General features: G+C 43.5%; 1 protein-coding gene across 1 annotated transcript in view; it reads left to right on the forward strand.

Annotated features, from left to right (window-relative positions):
* Positions 1 to 638: 638 nt before the first annotated feature.
* Positions 639 to 14,376, forward strand: part of LOC115192510 (breast cancer anti-estrogen resistance protein 3) — an 83,229-nt gene continuing 69,491 nt past the window's right edge. Inside the window, exons 1-2 of the mRNA XM_029751104.1 lie at positions 639 to 728; positions 10,218 to 10,332. Of these exons, the coding sequence (XP_029606964.1) occupies positions 639 to 728; positions 10,218 to 10,332 (205 nt within the window). The remainder of the gene's footprint in view (positions 729 to 10,217; positions 10,333 to 14,376) is intronic.

Genomic DNA, 14,376 nt, shown 5'->3' on the forward strand with positions numbered 1-14,376 from the left:
TCAGCTGGCGTAGAGAACACTTGACAAAGCACTTCTCTGCCTGAGAGGTGACCAGACTGGCCTTTACCTGGCTGGCAAGCCCAAGTAATAACTATAATGGCCTCTCTCCAATGGCCATCTCTCGTGATTGAAGAAGTTCTTTGCCAAGTTATTAAAGTTATATTGTTTAACACGTACTCCCTGTCCTGGATTTTTTTGGGAAACTGATGACAATGTTTTAGATAATGTTTGATAAGTATCTTATTAAACCCTTATTTATGTGTTTTCACACATTTCTAACCATTCTGAACATTCTGAACATTGAAGAAAGCTTTTTTCTCATATGAGCAAAGTGTGTGAACTGACAGCTAAATGATTTGTTCACGGCAGGGTATTCAGGCTGGGAGTCGGCCTAATAGTGCTGCACTGTATATTCCCAATTATGCAGAGTAAAAATGAAAGCGGATGACATCATCTGCTGTTGGTTCCTTTAATGTGGTTTTGATGACTGGTTTGCCTCTTTGTTCTTCACTACAAACAGATGTAGCAGCCATCCTGATTGGGTAATAATGGTGATGCTGTTCCTGGTCCTCTCCTCAGGTGACAGAGGCCCCAGGCCCCAGGGGAGGGAGAGGCTGGCCTGGCGGTAGGCTGGCAGCATGAAGCACCTAGCCATCTCCAAGTGGCTCAGTCAGCTCGGTCTGCCGCAGTACTGCACCCTGTTTGACGAGGACTATGATGGGGTGGAGGTAAAAGAAGATTTCAGCCTGATTCACTATGTAGACACTGCACACTCAAGTACGCACATACACACAAACACAGACACACACATAAAAGCATGCACAGTAAAGGACACATACGAAGACTCCGCTGCCTAAGCAGGTTAGTGGAAAAGACTGCTAAAGCACAGCAGTGGGTCTCATATAACCTACATAGCTTACCAAAAGCAGTTAAAGTATACTGAACAAAAATATAAACGCAACATGCAAAGTGTTTCATGAGCTGAAACAAAAGTTCTCAGACATTTTCAATATGCCCAAAATATTATTTCTCTCAAATGTTGTGCACAAATTTTGTTTACATCCCTGTTAGTGAGCATTTCTCCTTTGCCATCACAATCAATCCACCTGACAGGTTTGGTATATCAAAAAGCTGATTAACACAGGTGCACCTTGTGCTGGGGACAATAAAAGTCCACTCTAAAATGTGCATTTTTGTCACACAACACAATGCCACTGCTGTGTCAGATTTTGATGGAGCGTGTATTTGGCATGCTGACTGCAGAAATGTCCACCAGATTTGTTGCCAAAGTTGTTTACCATAAGCTGCCTCCAACGTCGTTTTAGAGAGTTTGGCAGTACGTCCAACTGGCCTCACAACTGCAGACCACATGTATGATGTCGTGTGTGCGAGCGGTTTGTTGATGTCAACGTTGTGAACAGAGTGCCCCGTGGTGGTGGGGTTACGGTATGGGCAGGCATAAGCTACGGACAATGACAACAATTGCATTATATTGATGGCAATTTGAATGCACAGAGATACAGTGACGAGATCCTGAGGCCCATTGTCGTGCCATTCATCCGTCGCCATCACCTAATGTTTCAGCATGATAATGCACAGCCCCATGTCGCAAGGATCTGTACACAATTCCTGCAAGCTGAAAATGACCTGCATACTCACCAGACATGTCACCCATTGACCATGTTTGTGATGCTCTGGATTGACTTGTACGACAGTGTGTTCCAATTCCCTCCAATAGCTAGTCAAGTAGAGAGACACGGAAGCCCAGCTAGTCTAGCTAGCCTGTAGCCTAGCTGGCTTGGCAGTCTCAAATGGAGGTCGCTATTGAACGTTTTCAACGCTGCAGGAGCTATGTTTACTTTGCTTTATTTCGGGAAAATGTGGACCGCCTGGACTTTCAATGTAGCAACTGTTAGCTTGCAGTGGACTACTTTAGCAAACAAGTAGTGAACCTACACATGCTACTGGGAAATCCACGCCCGCCTACTTTTTATTTTTCTTCTACCCCAGTAGCCGGACACCGCTCTGATCTGGTGGAAGTGTGGCCGCCAGGTAGGCTCTCCACAGCCGACTGGCCGCCACTCTGCAGGGATCCCTCCCTGAAGGTGTCTCCCCCTTCCCTGGAGAACGGAGCTAGTAGGATGCTCCTGGATGACTTGGAGGATGTTCCTGTGCCTTCCTCTGTTCTGTCTCCCTCTCCGGTGGCTCCCACCCTCATCAAACCTTGAGGCTGCCTGAGAGATCGGCCCATCCATGATGGATACTACAGCCGGCTCGGTTCCATTGGGCCCCAACGACCTTCGGTCCTTGAGGGGTCTTCTAAACCACTTGAGGTGAAAGAACGGCCGGGCCTCCCCGGCTGTTTCACCAGCTGTCATCATCGGCAGCTCTATGGTGAGAAACATATCGGTTCCCAGTGCAAAAACCCTGTGCTACCCAGGAGCACAAGTACAGGACATTACAAGGTTGCTTACGACTGTTCTACGACAGATGCCGGGAGCTGACGCTGTCATAGTCGATTTAGGGTCAAACGACATCAGGAGGGCTAACTCGAAATGGACTTCTGAACATTGATTGTAAAGAACTGATTCTAGCATTGAAAGATTCCAAAAAGCGGCTAAACATTTCAGGCCCGGTATCATTTTTGGGCTGCTGGTGTGAAAGATTCAGCAGGCTATTGGAATTACACATCTGGCTAAAAGATTACTGTAGCTCTGTTGGAATCACTTTTATAAATAACTTTGACATCTTATGGAAACGAAAGATACTCTATAGTCCATCCAATTCATCTTGGCTCCTCGCATTTCCAGGCTGCATTGAGACAATGACTTATCAATGAGCCAAGACCAGCTCAGTTAATACCTACCATTGTGACAATGAGTCATCATAATGCTGCATCTAATGTACATTATCCCAGTGGCTTTTGCAGATCCAATGTAAGTAACTTAATTAATGTCCCCCTAACTGCTCTGAATACCTCTGTTGATCCTACAGCTATTGTATGCAGTAGTCATGTGCCTATGAACCAGAGCTACACTGTTAGCACTGAGGAGGTGTGCCCTAGTAGGAAGTCCACTGTGTGCAGCTCCAATATAAATAACATTAGCAAGTCTACTTCTGATAAGCTTCCCAGTAAAGCATTAAAAGCAATCAAGCAACCCAGAAAAGTGCTTAAAACAGCCCATATTAACATATGTAGCCTAAGAAACAAGGTTCATAAAGTCAATAACTTGCTTGTAGCAGATGACATTCATATTCGGACTATATCTGAAACTCACTTAAATAATACCTTTGATAATACAGTGGTAGCAATACATGGTTATAACATCTACCAAAAAGACAGAAATGCCAACGGTGTTGCGGTCTATATTCAGAACCACATTCCTGTAAAGCTTAGAGAGGATCTCATGTTAAATACTGTTGAAGTAATATGGCTACAGGTTCACCTGCCTCACCTTAAGCCCATTCTTGTGGAAGCTGTTATAGACCACCAAGCGCTAACAGTCAGTATCTGGATAATATGTGTGAAATGCTTGATAATGTATGTGATAAACAAGAGAAGTATATTTTCTGGAAGATTTAAATATTGATCACATCTTTACTAATGTGGCAGAAATGTGTTTTAAAGCACTATCCAAATCCATAGGATGTAGTGATCACAATCGTAGTTATATCTAGGAAAACCAAAGTTCCAAAGGCTGGGCATAATATAGTGTATAAGAGGTCATACATAAAGTTTTGTAGTGATTTTTATATTGATGATGTAAAGAATATTTGCTGGTCTGTGGTGTGTAATGAGGAGCAACCAGACACTGCACTGGACACATTTATGAAATGTCTTATTCCAGTTACTAATAAGTATGCACCCATTACTTTTACATTTCTGTGTATTGTTGTGAATCGTTTTTAAATACTACTGCACTATTAGATACTACTGCACTGTTGGAGTTCGGAACACAAGCATTTCGCTACACCCGCAATAACATCTGCTAAATATGTGTGCGTGACCAATGAAATTTAATTTGAAAATGACTGTAAAAACTGTTAAATCCCCTTGGATTGATGAGGAATTGAAAAATGGTATGGTTAAGAGGGATGAGGCAAAAGGAATGGCAAATAATCCTGGCAGCCCGACAGATTGGCTAACGTACTGTAAATTGAGAAATCATGTGACTAAACTAAATAAAAATAAGCTACACTATGAAACAAAAATAAATTATATAAATAATGACAGTAAAAATCTTTGGAGCACCTTCAATTTTGGGAAAAAGGAAAACTCGGCTCCATCATTCATTGAATCAGATGGCTCATTCATCACAAAACCCACTGATACTGCCAACTAATTTAATGACATTTTCATTGGCAAGATTAGCAACTTAAGCATGACATGCCGGGCTATCTGCATTGTGTCCTGCCACCCACCACCTGCCAACCCCTCTTTATGCCTCTGCTACTCTCTGTTCATCATATATGCATAGTCACTTTAACCATACCTACATGTACATACTACCTCAATCACCTGACTAACCGGTGTCTGTATGTAGCCTCGCTACTTTTATAGCCTCACTACTGTATATAGCCTGTCTTTTTACTGTTGTTTTATTTCTTTACTTACCTATTGTTCACCTAATACCTTTTTTTGCACTATTGGTTAGAGCCTGTAAGTAAGAATGTCACTGTAAGGTCTACACCTGTTGTATTCGGCGCACGTGACAAATAAACTTTGATTTGATTTGATGCCAGCAACAAACGCTGATACTACACATCCAAGTATATCTGACCAAATTACAATTGGCTTAGAACAGGGCAGCATGGCTGGCCCTTAAAAGTACACGGAGAGCTAACATTAATGATATGCATGTCAATCTCTCATGGCTCAAAGTGGAAGAGAGATTCACTTCATCACTACTTGTTTTTGTAAGAAGTGTTGACAAGCTGAATGTACCAAGCTGTCTGTTTAAACTACTAGTACACAGCTCGGACACTCATGCATACCAGACATGCCACCAGAAGTCTCTTCACAATGCCCAGAACAGATTATGGGAGGCGCACGGTAATGTATAGAGCTCTATTCCACATCAGGTAACTGATGCAAGCAGTAGAATCAGATTAAAAAAACAGGTAAAAATATACCTTATGGAACTGCGGGGACTGTGAAGAGACACACACAAAGGTACAGGCACACGCATACACATACATTGTAATATTGTTGTATGGTGGTATTATACATTTGTATTGTACATTGTGTATTGGTATGTATGCAGTGGTGTAATAATGTTATATGTACTGTTTTATCTTTTGTTTTATTTGTAATGTAAGTGCTTTAATGTGTTTGGACCCCAGGAAGAGTAGCTGTTCCATATACAAATATCCAGCAACTTCGTACTGCCATTGAAGGGGAGTGGGACATTCCACAGGCCACAATCAACAGCCTGATCAACTCTATTTGAAGGAGATGTTGTGCTGCATGAGGCAAATTGTGGTCTCACCAGATACTGACTGATTTTCTGATCCACGCCTTACCTTTTTTTTAAGGTATACGTGACCAACAGATGCATATCTGTATTCCCAGTCATGTGAAATCCATAGATTAAAATAAAACTAAAGTCAACAGAAGTCCATTTAATAGAAATGTGATTCATTAACCTTTTTCCAATGCCATACTGTAGATCGTTTTTGATATATAGATTCAATCTCCTCAGAGAATGCAATCTGCAATCCGAAATTTTTTTCCACAAGTCAATCCAGGGAATACAAATACAGATAGCAATATCACTGGCCTGGGAAATCCATCACTACCTCTTACCCTGGATCCCTAAACTGCAGGCCTAAAATACAATTATTGGTATTCATTTAAAGCTGTGGCTGCCCAGGCCCAGGTGAACATGTGAGGAATGTGTGTTTGCGAGGCAGGAGTGTTTGATGGTGTGTGAGCCCTGGGCTGTCGTGGTGATAGACCTGTTTGGAGCCTGTAAACAGTAGCTGTCCCCCCTCTGACCTCCAAACCAGGCTGCTGTGGACATTCCCTCTCCCTCTGCCTCTCCTAACCGCCCACCCACCCACTGTCTCCCTCCCACTGGCTCCCCCCTGTCTTCTCCCACCCCTATCTCTCTCAACCTCTGTCTTCCTTCCCTTGTCTTCCTCTCACTCTCCCTGACCACTTCCCCTGGTCTCCACCCCCTTTCTCTTTCCTCTCGTCTCCTTCCCCCGTGTATCTTATCCCTACCTCCTATCTCATTCCCTGTGTCTCTTTCCACCTCCCTCTCACTCTCCCTTCCTCTGTCTCCCCCTCCGCCCAATGCACCCAGCACCTCTCCAGGGCTTCCCCTACCACATCCCCAGGAGACAGCAGCACTGCAGTCATCTCAGAGACCCTTATTACTGGGGATTTATGACACCCACTTAACTGTTCGTTTTTGGACCCAGCTGTCTGCTGACTGTCACAGAGGCGAAAGGGTTTTATAGTGACCAGACTTAACCCAGAGCTAACCCTCTCTCCCCAAGATTGATCCTCAGTGGTGGAAAAAGTACCCAATTTCTCAGTAAAAGTAAAGATACCATAATAGAAAATGACTCAAGTAAAAGTAAAAGTCACCCAGTAAAATACTCCTTGAGTAAAAGTCTAAAAGTCTTTGGTTCTAAATATACTTAAGTATCAAAAGTAATTGCAATTGCTAAAATATACTTAAGTATCAAAAGTAATTGCAGTTTCTAAAATATACTTAATTATCAAAACTCAAAGTAAAAGTATAAATCATTTCAAATTCCTTACATTAAGCAAGCCAGACGGCACCATCTTCTTGTTTTTTCTCTCCATATTTACAGACAGCCAGGGGCACACTCCAACAGTCAGACATCATTTACAAACAAACCATGTGTGTTTAGTGAGTCCGCCAGATCAGAGGCGGTAGGGATGACCAGGGAGTTTCTCTTGATAAGTGCGTGAGAATTGGACAATTTTCCTGTCCTGCTAAGCAATCCAAATGTAACAAGTACTTTTGGGTGTCACGGAAAATGTATGGCGTAAAAAGTACATCATTTTCTTTAGGTATGTAGTGAAGTAAAAGTTGTCCAAAATATAAATAGTAAAGTACAGATACCCCCAAAAACTACTTAAGTAGTACATTAAAGTATTTTTACTTAATTACTTTACACCACTGCTGATCCTGTCCTGCTACAACTGTAAGATATTTCCTCTGCGGTGATGTGACTCTATGGTGAAGGGTTAACGGATATAGGCTTGGATCAGATCTCATTAAAGGGTGAAAGTTCTATCTCATTCTTGATCCCAGTGAAAAGTGTGGCAGGTAGCCTAGCAGTTAAGCACATTGGGCCAGTTAGCGAAAGGTTTCTGGTTTGATCCCCGAGCTGACTAGGTCAAAAATCTGTCGATGTGCCCTAATTGCTCCTGTAAGTCACTCTGAATAAGAGTATCTGCTAAATGAGTAAAACATATGAAAAGGAGATAAAATCAGAATGAGCTTGTCAAGAGTCTCTTAAGGGACCATATCAATGGGATGTCCTAGCACTCGTGTCAAGTGAAGGAGCTTCTTGCCAAGGCCTCCATATTGCTTCAACTTGTACTTAACCATGACTCACACTGCTTGTTTTTGTAGTCTGAGGATGATATGTTGCCTGTGGTTACCGTTACCCCATCCCTTTGTTTCACTTCTGTTTTGGCAATATGTTATTAGATGATTAACCTACGGTATATGATGACTTACCAGCTTACAGTAGATATACTCAGCTTGTTCAAAACATGTTTTTGAACAATTCCTATGATGAAGGATTAAATACAGTAAATATTTTTTGGAATCCGTATTAAAGTCTATGCCTAACAGAACAGCAGTAAGAGGCCTAAGACTTCCACCTGTCCCCACATTAGAACATATACCATCCTATGTATGAGGATTTAAACCGGCTTCATAAAGTTTCCCAGTTGTCCTCTAAAAGCATTTTATAATAAGCAACACAAATAACCAAGGTAGGGTCACATGCTGTGGTCATGGATAGACAGTGTTCCCCATGTTAATCAGGCTGCAGGACAAGAACAGAGAGGCTATTAGTGAGGGTATCTTTATACCACCAGCCTGTAAACCTTCTATCCCACCGTTACAGAATAGAGAGACTTCAGAGTGAACTCTTTAGATCTCAACATAAATGAGTGTAGCTGACTTTGTTATATGCTCGAATCAATAGTTGTTAGTTATTCCAACCATGTCTTGCTTCTACTAATGAAGGCCCACAATGCCTCAGTAATGTGAAACAGAGATAATGGAGAGAGCTAATGGAATTTCCATTCTTTTATTTTTTTATTTTTTTTATTTATTTTACCTTTATTTAACTAGGCAAGTCAGTTAAGAACAAATTCTTATTTTCAATGACGGCCTAGGAACAGTGCCTTGTTCAGGGGCAGAACAACAGATTTTTACCTTGTCAGCTTGGGGATTCGATCTTGCAACCTTTCGGTTACTAGTCCAACGCTCTAACCATTACTGCTCCATTAGTGGTGGAATTAAGGGAGAAAAGAGAGGGAGGGATACAAGTTCTAAAACATTTTTTAGAATGGACCTTCTATTTTAATGGTTGAATATGATACAATTATAACACAAACGTGCTTTATTTATGCCTTTCTTTCAACCATTGGAGAGCATCAATCAGCCAGGAGATTGTGTGTCACGTCTCTCTGCTCCACTGCTGCTCAGACAGGTGATAGAGATGAGGGGAAACGCATGACTGCATGGCTGCCTTCCTCTCTGCGTTTCTGCCTTTCTGGCTATGCAGCCTGATAACCCGCCCTGTAATGAGAGTAATGGGGAGATATCAGCACTTGCTCCTCACACCCTGGGGACGCGTTCTGCTACACCTCACCACATTTTAACGCGGGTGAGCGTTAAACTGCCAGTCAGACCTGCCAGTGCTCCTCTCTCTGCCCATCGTCGTCTCAAGTAACCAGACAAGAAAACAATGACCCAGACTAAACCACAATTCCGCAACGCAACCCGCAGACAAAGACAACTATTCAAATATCTGCCTGAGGAATGTATTGAAATGCTTGTCAGTTCTAAAAGTAGTTATGTAACTACATATGGCACGGTCGGATAATCCATAGGAGAATCTTCAGGACAGACCAAGGGCTGTTTTTGCCTTTTGATGTCAGGAAGTGGGCAAGAGGGTGTGGAACTACTAGGGGCCTCTTTGGGTAAGGACTGCACACCTAAGAGCCATCAGGGGATAATGGACCCTTACTAGCATAGGGCACCCAGACAGACACACACTAGCCCAGCTGCCCTGGGAAGCTGGCTGTGCCTGGGCTCCCTCTCGCTCTCTCTCCAACCCCCCTGACATAGCAGAGGCAGGACAATGCAGAAGAATGCCTGGTGATCACAAAGATCCTGGCTGAGATTCCACCGGGATAGAGCACAGATAACGGGGACAAAGACTCTAATGCACTGTGGTGGAAAACTAACTCTCTGATTCCTTAAAACAATCTGGTCCAGATCACTGCTCCATTGCACCAGGGATGATAAAGGCAAAGCAAACAGCCTAGCTGAGAATTTGAACTGGTGTCGTTATGAATGATGTTATTATCATGTGACTAAAGCGAACTTGTCACTTCACTTGCATCAATAATATACGTTATGAATGATTTGTAATTTTTTGTAAGCTAACCCTGATCTCATTAAGTACATGAACGCAGAATCATTTCCTCTGTTTGGATATTTCAGTATTGTTAACACAAGCTGAAAGGCATGTTCCAAACAGCAGAAAATATCTTCTAACCAAACCTATCATTTAACTTGTCTGTATTGTCTTGCTGGGAACAATGCACGCTGGAACTCTGAGAGAAACAAAGTGGTGTTTGTGAAGACACCACCAAGAATGTATGGTTTTGAAACCAAAGCAAGCCCCTGGTTTGAAGTGTAAGAAAGGGCACCGTTGGCAGCAGAGTGGCAGCCCAGTAATGACAGGCAGTGTGTGGCGCTGGCCTGACTAGATTAGGGGGAGGAGAGGACACACTCAGTTTGGAGGGAGGGGAAAGGTGTCCTTGGTGTCTGCCTGGCTAAAAACAGTCCTGTCTAGCCCCCGAAGAAGGCTGTTGTAGTTGAAATGTTGTCTGCATTGTGGTACAGTTTGGTATACTTCGCAGGCTTGTAATTTGCAGGCTTTCTTTCCTTCTTCATATTGCCTAACCCTTCACCCATCCATCTCTGCAGGACCTGTTGCACCTGAATGAGCTGGATCTGCTGGAGCTGGGGGTCCGTAACCACCTCCACCGCATCCACCTCCTCACGAGCATCCAGATACTGCAGGAGAGCGAGAGGAGGAGAGGTCAGTGGCTCAACATCTCACTGGTAGTTGTTATCTTCCTTTACCAAACCTGTTCATGACGAATATACTTTGTTGGTCTGTTCACATTATGAGTCACTGCTGTTGTGACTCAAATCCTGAAAAGTCATTCCCACTGAAATATTCCCAGTTATTCCTTTTGAAAGCCACACGATTACAGCATACATTTTGAGCTGTTGTTTGCTAAATGCAGTATGCCGTGCATATGCCACATACTGTAACACGCACTGCCGATGCACTTACACTTGTTTGGATGTGAAAGTAGGGAAAGTGGCAGTGCTTTAACAAGAGAAGTGTCTTTCTCTTCCAACACTCACACGGCTGACCAAACAGGAGCAGGCCTTATCATGGCTGTTTTCACAGACTGGCTCAGGCCCTGTTTGTCTCGTTCCCAGCCCTCCCTCCCGCTGTCTCCCCCTGTCCGGTCCTCTGTTTGTGTTGGGAAGCGCAGGCCCCATAATGTGTTTGGAAGTATAGAGAGAATAGAGAGGATAGGCCTAGTGAGGAGCAAGACCCCCGGCACTCTCACACCAGCCACGGCCACCCCACGGTCCAGGGGTCGGAGGAGAGGCCCCTCCAGAGAAACAGTGTTGTGCTGAATAGTAGCTGACACTTTTCTTATAGTCACCAGGGAAAACGATGTGCCCTAATTAAAGGCTATAGACTTTTTCCTGGCCATCTGAGTGAATAAAGTCACCAGTGACTTGACTCATCAGTGACTTGATGAGGATAATCAACAGTTTTCATGTTTGTTTGTTTTTTCTCCTATTCTTATCCCTTGACGCCAACTATAAAGACAAGAGAAGCTAATGAGGTGTTCAGCTGTAAGTCATGAAAGCACCAGGATGGCAACACGTAGGGATTACTGAGATAAGACAGACAGGCATCATGCTCCTGGGAACAGAGGAGGAAATCAAAACAGTCTCATTTACTGTAAACATAGGTATTGTGTCACGCAAAGGCATGCTTCCGCCTTGGGTGAGTGGGATGTATGTACAGCACCACACACATATCACAGCATTATACTCCTACAACCACAGTGAAGCACACAAACACCTCAGGTGGCCGGTAGCACCATAATTGGGTAGGACGGGCTCATAGTAATGGCTGGAACGAAATAAATGGAATGGTATCAAACACATGGTTTTCATGTGTTTGATCCCATTCCATTCCAGCTATTATTATTATTATTATTATGAGCCATCCTCCCCTCAGCAGTGTCCTGTGACACACACACACACACATACAGGGTCTATCCAGGCAGCTGTAAGAGATGGAGCAGTGGTGACTGCCCCGAGGCAGGTGTCCTGCTGTGTATAATTAACTTTAGAGAAGTGGGGATGAGGACTCATGCATTATACGCCAATTCTCTACTGTTGCTATGGCTACTGCCAAGAGAATGACATTTGGTTTAGAATATTCTAGTAAGGCCGTTTTGTCAATATTCCATTCCTAATAAAAGACACTTGTTTTTATGTGTCTGCATTAAGTGGCTTTGGGCTGCTGGTAAATCCTGTTGTAGCCCCTGAGAGGGTTTGTGGTAAAAGGGTCATCCATTCTCATGTTGCACCATCCATCCACACCACAAGTTTAAATGCATCTCTCACTAACGATCAGAAAAGCAAACTTGCAGGGTGTTAGTCAATGGCATGTGGATTCAGGGATAGTGCTAAATAGACTGTGACACACTGGTCTGGATGTCACGGTTGTCGTAGGAAGGAGCGGACCAAAGTGCAGCGTGTGTGTTGTTCCACATTTTATTTATACTGTGAAACTATGCAATACATAAATAAACTTGAATGACAAAAAAACAACAAACCGTGACGCAGAGGTGAAACAGACACTACTCAAAACTAATCTCCCACAAACCCAGGTAGGACAAACACCAACTTAAATATGACCTCCAATTAGAGACAACGATGACCATCTGCCTCTAATTGGAGATCATCCCAAACACAGCCCAACATAGAAATACAAAACTAGAACATAACAACATAGAAAAACTAAACTAGAAAACCCCCCTGTCACGCCCTGACCTACTCTACCATAGAAAATAACAACATACTATGGTCAGGACGTGACACTGGACAGGAGACTGTTGCAGAAATGTGCTCCTGAATGTGCTGAGCTTGAATGTTATCTTTTTAAAAAAAGTATTAGTACCTCACGCTGTTTGGATTTGAAAATCCAACAATTGTATTGGAAGGGGGTGGTGCTCACAGGCTGTGTGTGGCTGTCCATGTGGTTGTTTGAGTGAGAAAGACACAAGGAGAACCAATCAGTAAAAAAGCACATGCCCTTCATTATCGACGCATCTATGACATCTTCTGGTTTCAATGATGTTTCTAGAGACAATATCTCTCTCATAATCACTAAATGCCTAGGTTTACCTCCTCTGTACTCACATCCCACCATACCTTTGTCTGTACATTATACCTTGAAGCTATTTTATCGCCCCCAGAAACCTGCTCCTTTTTCTCTCTATTCTGGACGTCACAGACGACCAATTCTTATAGCTTTTAGCCGTACCCTCATACTTATTCTTCTCTGCTCCTCTGGGGATGTAGAGGTGAATCCAGGCCCTGCAGTGCCTGGCTCCACTCCTACTCCCCAGGCGCTCTCTTTTGATGACTTCTGTAACCGTAATAACCTTGGTTTCATGCATGTTAACATTAGAAGCCTCCTCCCTAAGTTTGTTTTATTCACTGCTTTAGCACACTCTGCCAACCCGGATGTCCTAGCTGTGTCTGAATCTTGGCTTAGGAAGTCCACAAAAAACTATGAAATCTTCATCCCTAACTACAACGTTTTCAGACAAGATAGAACGACCAAAGGGGGCGGTGTTGCAATCTACTGCAGAGATAGCCTGCAGAGTTCTGTCCTGCTATCCAGGTCTGTACCCAAACAATTTGAACTTCTACTTTTAAAAATCCGCCTCTCCAAAAACAAGTCTCTCACCGTTGCCGCCTGCTATAGACCCCCCTCGGCCCCTAGCTGTGCTCTGGACACCATATGTGAACTGATTGCCCCCCATCTATCTTCAGAGCTCGTGCTACTAGGTGACCTAAACTGGGACATGCTTAACACCCCAGCCATTCTACAATCCAAGCTTGATGCCCTCAATCTCACACAAATTATTAATGAACCCACCAGGTACAACCCCAAAGCCGCAAACACTGGCACCCTCATAGATATCATCCTAACCAACGTGCCCTCTAAATACACCTCTGCTGTTTTCAAACAAGATCTCAGCGATCACTGCCTCATTGCCTGCACCCGTAATGGGTCAGCGGTCAAACGACCTCAACTCATCACTGTCAAACGCTCCCTGAAACATTTCAACGAGCAAGCCTTTCTAATCGACCTGGCCCTGGTATCCTGGAAGGATATTGACCTCATCCCGTCAGTAGAGGATGCCTGGTTATTTTTTAAAAATGCCTTCCTCTCCATCTTAAATAAGCATGCCCCTTTCAAGAAATTTAGAACCAGGAACAGATATAGCCCTTGGTTCTCCCCAGATCTGACTGCCCTTAACCAACACAAAAATATCCTATGGCGTTCTGCATTAGCATCGAACTGCCCCCACGATATGCAACTTTTTAGGGAAGCTAGAAACCAATACACACAGGCAGTTAGAAATGCCAAGGCTAGCTTTTTCAAACAGAAATTTGCTTCGTGCAACTCCAACTCTAAAAAGTTCTGGGACATTGTAAAGTCCATGGAGAATAAGAACACCTCCTCCCAACTGCCCACTGCACTGAGGATAGGAAACTCTGTCACCACCGATAAGCCCACTATAATTGAGAATTTCAATAAGCATTTTTCTACGGCTGGCCATGCTTTCCACCTAACTACCCCTACTGCATTCAACAGCACTGCACCCCCCCACAGCTACTCGCCCAAGCCTCCCCCATTTCTCCTTCTCCCAAATCCATTCAGTTGATGTTCTGAAAGAGCTGCAAAATCTGGACCCCTACAAATCAGCTGGGCTTGACAATCTGGACCCTTTCTTTCTAAAATTATCTG

This window comes from Salmo trutta, chromosome 4 (assembly GCF_901001165.1).
Source record: "Salmo trutta chromosome 4, fSalTru1.1, whole genome shotgun sequence".
Classification (NCBI taxonomy): domain Eukaryota; kingdom Metazoa; phylum Chordata; class Actinopteri; order Salmoniformes; family Salmonidae; genus Salmo; species Salmo trutta.